Source organism: Chionomys nivalis, chromosome 1 (genome assembly GCF_950005125.1).
Source record: "Chionomys nivalis chromosome 1, mChiNiv1.1, whole genome shotgun sequence".
NCBI classification, from domain to species: Eukaryota; Metazoa; Chordata; class Mammalia; order Rodentia; family Cricetidae; genus Chionomys; species Chionomys nivalis.
In genome coordinates this window covers 122,171,337-122,178,970 of record NC_080086.1, presented here as the reverse complement: position 1 = coordinate 122,178,970, position 7,634 = coordinate 122,171,337, and the positions used below count along the sequence as shown (strand labels likewise).

At 45.1% G+C, this 7,634-nt stretch overlaps 1 protein-coding gene across 1 annotated transcript; it reads left to right on the top strand.

Annotated features, from left to right (window-relative positions):
• Positions 1–5,612: 5,612 nt before the first annotated feature.
• LOC130880046 (60S ribosomal protein L8-like) lies at positions 5,613–6,442 on the top strand. The gene has a single exon (XM_057778872.1). It carries the CDS (start codon positions 5,640–5,642, stop codon positions 6,411–6,413), a length of 774 nt encoding a protein of 257 aa, XP_057634855.1. The 5' UTR covers positions 5,613–5,639; the 3' UTR covers positions 6,414–6,442.
• The last annotated feature ends 1,192 nt before the right edge of the window (positions 6,443–7,634 follow it).

Sequence of the window (7,634 nt, the reverse complement as noted above, 5' to 3'; positions counted from 1 at the left end):
CTGTAGTATATTAAGAAAACCAACCGCTTCTGCACTCCAAACTGAAGCTGTGATAGCAAGGGTTTTTGAAGAAGCAGCTGTACCCCAAGATAAGGCTGTGGCCCTAAGATGTATCCTTATCAGTTCCCCTGAAGAATTCCCCGGCAGGGATGAGGGTTATAGTTTGGTAATAGAACATTTGCTTATAGTTTGATCTTCAGTGCTTTGGATAATACTGATGGTGATGATGATGATGATGATGGTGATGATGACGATGATGACGATAATTAAACTCACTGGCAGGAGCAGGAGTCTACTCATCAGCCTAAATCAGAGGAAGGAGGCTATCTTCTAACAGAAGAAGCATGAAGTCAAGTGACGGTGTGATGGACATAGCACATAGGGTACAGAGATGGCCACGTTAGCAATAGTGTTCCTACGTGTGACCTTGAACTTCTAAACCATGTCAGGAACAGATTTGTTTTTGTTTGGCTGTTTCTGCCAGACTACTTATTCATGGAACAGACTGTTTGGAAGCAGACAGACTAGACTAGTGTACGCTTTTAAAAGTTAATTTTGAATTATGATCATATGTGTTGATTCATCTTACCGTAGCCTTTTAAGACATACAGCACGGTGGTTGTGGGATGTCCACAGAGCTGTGCATGCTGCGCTTCTGTCTGGTGTCAAGCAGAGAATTTCACCACTGCTGAAGGAAACCCCATACCCACTACAGGCCCTCCCCATCTCCTTCTTCTGCCCTCCAGACCCTAGGAACCACTAATTGTCTCTGTGGCTTTGCCTGTTTGGGGATTTCACATTGCCTTGGTGACTTTGCTATTTGAGGATTAATATCATCTCTACTGCTTTGTCTTTTTGAGGATGTCGTGTCAACGGAATCATACAAATGACCTTTCATTCTTTCACTTACCATAATGTTTTCAAGTTTAATCCATGTCATAGCGTGTATTTCATGCCTTTTTATTGACTAATCTTCTGTGACTACGTATGTGTATACATATATAAACATTTCATCTGTTTATCAGCTGATACATGTTTGAAGTTTCCTACTTCAGGCTATTATAAATAATTTTGTTATGAATATTTTCCTCTCTTCTGGACAGACACCTAATAGTAGAATTCCAGGGTTAGAAGGTAATCTCATGTTTAACTTACTCAAGAACTGCCAAATCATCTTCCATAGTGACTACAACATATTATGTTACCATAACCACCAACAGTGAGCAAAGGTTCCCATTTCTGCCACCCTCTCCCATACGTGTCATGACCTGTTTCCTGGCCCCAACTTTAAAAACGTTATTCTAGTGGTGTGGAGTGGTGTGTTATTGTGGTGACATTGGGCATGTTTCCATGTGCTGATTGCTCATGCCTTTCAAATCCTCTATACGTGTTTAAAAAAGAAAAAGTGTTCCTCCTCCTCCTCCTCCTCCTCCTCCTCCTCCTCCTCCTCCTCCTCCTCCTCCTCCTCCTCCTCCTCCTCCTCCTCCTCCTCCTCCTCCTCCTCCTCCTCTTCTTCTTCTTCTTCTTCTTCTTCTTCTTCTTCTTCTTCTTCTTCTTCTTCTTCTTCTTCTCTTCCTTTGCCTCTGCCTAGAATCGAACCCAAGGTCTGCCATGTAGTAGCTAAATACTAACTATTGAGCTATATCCCCAGCCCTTTTTATATTGAAACGGGGGTCTCATGAAGCCACCCAGGCTGGCCTTCAGCCCACTCAGTAGCTCAAGGAAGTCTTGCATTTGTCATCTCCCTTCCTCAGCCTCCCACATGCTTGTGGGACAGGTTTGTCATTTGTCTTCTCTGGAGGAGGGTCTTTCTTGTTGTTGTTTGCTTGTTTATCATTTTATTTTGTGTTTGTTCATTTGCATTTTCTAACCCAGGCTAACTTGGAACTCAGTGTGTAGTACAGTCTGGCCTCATACAATGATTCTCCTGCCCCAATTTCTCAACTGAGCTTACAGGCGTGCACCACCATGTCTTGCTACTTTATTGTTGAATTATAAGTTCTTTATACACCCATATACACTGTTCTCAGATATGGAATCTGCAAATATTTTCTTCAACCATGTAGGTCATCTTTTCACTATTTTGGTGGCATTTTTGAAGTACAAAGTTGCGTTACTTTAATGAAACCAATTTGCCTGGGTTTAGATTGTACTTTGGTGTCAAATATTAGAGTTAGATATTTGATTCTCAGCCATAGTTTTATCTCTGACACTCAGAGATATGTTCCATTTTTCAGATGTGTTTATTTTATTTTCACATGTATGAGTGTTTTGTGCCCACGTATTATGAGCACTGCATCCATTCCTGGTGACTGAGGAAGTCAAAAGAGGAACTTGGATCCCCCTTGAATCAGAGCTATGGATGGTCGTGAGGTTATCGGCCCCTCATAACTTTTACCTCAGTTACCATATAGGTGCTGGGAGATTAAACCAGGTCCTCTGCAAGAGCAACGGGTGCTTTTTACTGCCAGCCATCTCTCCAGCCCCTTTGTTGGTTTTGTATGTGGTACAGAGGTCCTGGCACATTCTTTAAATAGGATTACTCCGTTGTCCCAGCACTGTTTATTGGAAGACTGTTCCTTCCCACACTGAATTTTATTGGCTCCTGTTTTGAAAATCAGTTGCCCATATGTTTTTCTCAATGCTTTCGGGTTCTCAATGCTTGCGCATTACTCTACATGTCCATGTTGATGCCCCTACTACGTTGACATCACCACAGCTTTGTAATACAATTGAAATAGCAAAGTGTGAGACTTTCTACTTAGTTCTCTCTCAAGAGTGTTTCGTCTTGTTTGCTTGTTGCCATTCAGGTCTCATAATTTGATATGAATGTTAGGATCAGCTTTCAAACTTTTGGAGAGGAAAAGGCTTCTGAGTTTTAAGAGGGCTTGTGCTGGAGTCTGCAGATCATCTCCAAACATTAAGTCTTTCAGCGCATGAACACAGGGCAGCCTTTTGCTTAGGCTTCTTTCGTCTCTTTTAACAATGGTTAATAATTATTCAGTGTGCAAATCTTCAAGTTCTTTTGTTAAGCTTATTCCAACTTTGTTATTTTCAATATGGTTCTCAGTAGAATTTGTTTTTTAAATTTAATTTTTGTATTGTTGGCCTTTTTTTTTGAGGGAAATTAGTTGACAAAATGTCTGCAAGCCTGAACTACACAAGTCTCAGATTGCCCAGTTCCCGAGGCGAGCCATGTGCTGGTTAACCTGCACTAGAAGGAAAAAGACTGTGACATCTGAACTCTCACCCCCGGGAAAGGCATCCTCTCCAGTGGCTTTTTCCCATGTGGCCCTGGTGAACAGCAGACTAATAAAGACCTCCCAGAAGGCAGATCCAGGGTCCAGAGAGAAGAATGGATAAAGGAAGATTTCCCAGTAGCCCGCAGGAGGCGGGAACCCTTGCAATTCTTGCCCAGTGGGATCCACTAATTGTTATGTATTTCCCATTCTTCTTTTCCAAGTAGAACCTTTAATTGTGGTTATCCTGTGTCATACCCTATTGTATATTGCACACGGGTGGTTGACCGGAGGAGGCAGGCACGTAGACAACCTGCCTTTTGAGTAAATGCCACTGGACCAATATCTGAAGTTCATGTAACGATCATACAACTGCCAGGAAGGCCTCAGCTTTGAGCTGGTTGGAGTAATTATTGGATAAAACCCTGTGGGCTTTGAACTTGGGAAAGGATTAGCATATTTCATGTGAAGGAAGAGAGTGTGTGTTCATTTGGGCGGAGAGCACCGGCTTCAGTATTCATTCTCGTCTTCCTCATTAGTAACGGACTATTTAACTGGACTTATTGGTAGTCCAATGATGTGTCTTGACTTCCCTCACGGCTAGAGATGCGTTAAGGCCAACTGGGAGTGGACATAGTGATACGCAACTTCTGGCAGCCTCTGCAGAAATAGACACCACTTCTTCCTCCACATCCATCTCTTTCTGGCCAGCGACTGAAGAGCTGGCAGTGCCTGGAACAACTCCTTCTGGGAGTTAAGGGTGGCAAAGCAGCACAGAAGAAGGAGCTGCCATTTGGAACCTTGTGCTGCCTGCCTATAACATGCTTGCCAGAGTCAACCTCATCTGGTACACTGACTTATGGGTCCTTTTGTTGTGTCAGGCTAACTTTGATCCTCCTTAATAGGGCTTTGTCTTTAAGATGAGAGCAAAAAGACTGTATCTAGTGAACATGGCTCAGCAGGGAGAGAGAACCTGATGGGAAATGAGAACAGGGAACCAGGGCATGAACAAAGCCCTTGAGGCGATGAGGAGGGATGGGACCCAGAGAACAGTGAATAGAAGTTTTCTTCACTTGAAGAAACTGGGATGCTTCATCCATTAGACAAGAAGGATGAGAGATATCAACAAAGATCCTGGGAGACTGTGGGTTCCTTGGCAGAATGATAAGGGATGCCTGGAATCTCTATAAGAGAACAATGTAACATGTATTTCTTCAGCTCAACATTGGCTCCTGGACACACTTGTGAATCCGTGCACAATATACTTTTATTTAGTCGCTTTTAATAACATAGTATGCACCTAAAATATACCACACAAACCAAAGTATTAGTAATGACCCAAATCTCGCTATAGAGTACACCCCACTGCCTTCTTCTAGTCAAGGAGGCCAGCCCCCTGAATCCCATGTGTAATATTGTGATGCTGTCTTTATCATACGCTTTTACTGCTTTTCTGCAGTCCGACAAGAAAACATCTGTGTATTTTATGTTAGCTGCCTTTAGCTTCAATAAAAGGTCTCATTCTCCATGCAATCGGTTAAGATTCACCTTTTTGTTTAGCTGTGTATAGCTATCTTAGTTATTTTCTTTTTGTTTAACTGTGTGTATAGCTATTTTAGTTTTTTTGTTTGTTTAGCTGTGTATAGCTATCTTGGTTATATTCTTTTTTAATATTTATTTATTTATTATGTATACAATATTCTTTCTGCGTTATGCCTGAAGGCCAGAAGAGGGCACCAGACCTCATTACAGATGGTTGTGAACCACCACATGGTTGCTGGGAATTGAACTCAGGACCTTTGGAAGAGCAGGCAATGCTCTTAACCTCTGAGCCATCTCTCCAGCCCTCTTGGTTATTTTCTATTACTGTGATAAGACACTATGACCGAGGCAGCTTATGAAGACTTTAATTGGTGCTTACAGTTTCAGGGGGTTACAGTTGGCCACCGTCACGGCTTGGGAGCACGGCAGAAGACAAGCATGGCACTGGAGTAGCAGCTGAGAGCTGACATCCTGAGCCACAAGCATGAGCAGAGAGAGCTAACTGGGAACACATGGGCTTTCTGAAACCTCAAATCCAGGGACACACCTCCTCCAACAAGACTGTACATACTAACCTTTCCCCAAACAGTTCTACCAACTGGAGGCCAAGTATTCAAACATACGAGCCTAGGCAAGCTATTCTCATTTAAACCACCAAAATGGTTAAGGCTTATCCATTGTTTTGTGTTGTTGTAGCTCATTTGCTTAGCCTATAATATGACATTAGACTGTGTGAGTATACCACAGTGCATTCATTCATAACCCATGCAAGCTTAGCTGGAAACAAAAAGAGAAGTAAAGCCGGAGGAAGAATATCCACAGCCTCTTTCGGCCGTGCTTGCCGGCAGACTCGCCGCCATGGGCCGTGTGATCCGAGGGCAGAGGAAAGGCGCCGGTTCTGTGTTCCGCGCGCACGTGAAACACCGTAAGGGCGCCGCGCGCCTGCGAGCTGTGGACTTCGCCGAGCGGCACGGTTACATTAAGGGTATTGTAAAGGATATCATTCATGACCCCGGTCGCGGCGCTCCCCTCGCCAAAGTGGTTTTTCGTGATCCCTACCGGTTTAAGAAGCGGACGGAGCTGTTCATCGCTGCAGAGGGAATCCACACCGGGCAGTTTGTGTACTGCGGCAAGAAGGCCCAGCTGAATATCGGCAATGTTTTGCCCGTGGGCACCATGCCTGAAGGTACTATTGTATGTTGTCTGGAGGAGAAGCCTGGGGACAGGGGCAAGCTGGCACGAGCCTCTGGGAACTATGCCACAGTCATCTCCCACAATCCGGAGACCAAGAAAACGCGAGTGAAGCTGCCTTTAGGGTCCAAGAAGGTCATTTCCTCAGCCAACAGAGCTGTCGTCGGTGTTGTGGCTGGTGGGGGCACAATTGACAAGCCTATCTTGAAGGCTGGCCGTGCCTACCACAAATACAAGGCCAAGAGGAACTGCTGGCCACGCGTACGTGGTGTGGCCATGAATCCTGTAGAGCATCCCTTCGGAGGTGGTAACCATCAGCACATTGGCAAACCGTCCACTATCCGAAGAGATGCCCCTGCTGGACGCAAAGTGGGTCTCATTGCTGCCCGCCGGACTGGGCGACTACGTGGAACCAAAACTGTACAGGAGAAGGAGAACTAGAACTCAGGAGCTAATAAAGTATGTCCTTTGGCCAAAAAAAAAAAAAAAAAAAAAAAAGAATATCCACAGAGATGTGGGCTGGAGAGTGCCATGAATCCAGATACGTGTTGCAAGAGCCCTGGGGCCACCAAGAGGAAAGTCTTAGAAGTGATGGGTGCTCAGAGGGAGGAAAAATCTAGTTTCACAAGTATTTGATGCGATAGTGACCATAAAGTCTACAGTGATACACGTGGCCAGAATGCCTAGAGACGAAGGTGAAGAGAGCCAGTGGCCAGAGAATGAACACAGGTCATTCCTTCTGTCTAGAAGACTCCCACAAGGGTAGAGAAAAGGAGGATATGGCTGGAGCTGCAGTCTTCAGTAAGTGAAGCAGCGTGGCATGGTGTGTCTGAGAGACTGGTAAAAAGCGGAGAGAAAAGAGGGGCGGGGCAAAGCTGGAAGCAGTGGGTGCCAATGGTACAAGCTGAGCTGAGGCAGGCTGAGAGTAGCAGGCCCAGAAGAATATTGACACGATTCTACCTTTCCTCCCGGAAGAGAAGAGAATGAGGGAATTAGTGCCTCCTGAGAGGGGTACAAGGAAGCGGTGGCTCAAGGTCTATGGGAAGAAAAGAGGGAGGAGCCCAGAAAAGAAGACAGCATCCCAACCATTCTCCCTGAGGTGGGAGTGAACCTTCCTGAGGTGGGAGGGAGAGATCCTGGGTCTCGGGAAAGTCACTCTTGGCGCTGTGTCCGGAAGAATTGCACACTTCTCACAGTGGCACGGCTGCAGAAAGGTTAAGGTTCACCAGCCCTGATGTCCTTCAGATTTGATGAGAAGGGCAACCAAAAACTTATTGCTCCTTCCTGGGTCCACAAATGGTTTCAGACAAGGACACTCTGGAGATTTGTTTTCCAAAGTTACCAACTGTTCCACCATCTTCTTCTAGTCACTGTCAGAGGAAAGAGGCACCATCTTGGCCCTGAAAGTCTCCATCTAAGGAAAGACATTTGGAAGAAGAGAAGGAGGTAAAGCCAGTCACTTAAGAGCCAAGAAGGTTGGGTGGTGGTGGCACACGCCTTTAATCCCAGTACTCGGGAGGCAGAGACAGGCGGATCTCTGTGAGTTCGAGGCCAGCCTGGTCTACAAGAGCTAGTTCCAGGACAGGAACCAAAAGCTACGGAGAAACCCTGTCTCGAAAAATCCAAAAAACAAAAAAACAAAAAAGAGCCAAGAAGAGCATC

What these genes read in the sequence shown, in the direction of transcription:
- LOC130880046 (XM_057778872.1), top strand. Translation starts at nt 5,640, where the DNA reads ATGGGCCGTGTGATCCGAGGGCAGAGGAAAGGCGCCGGTTCTGTGTTC.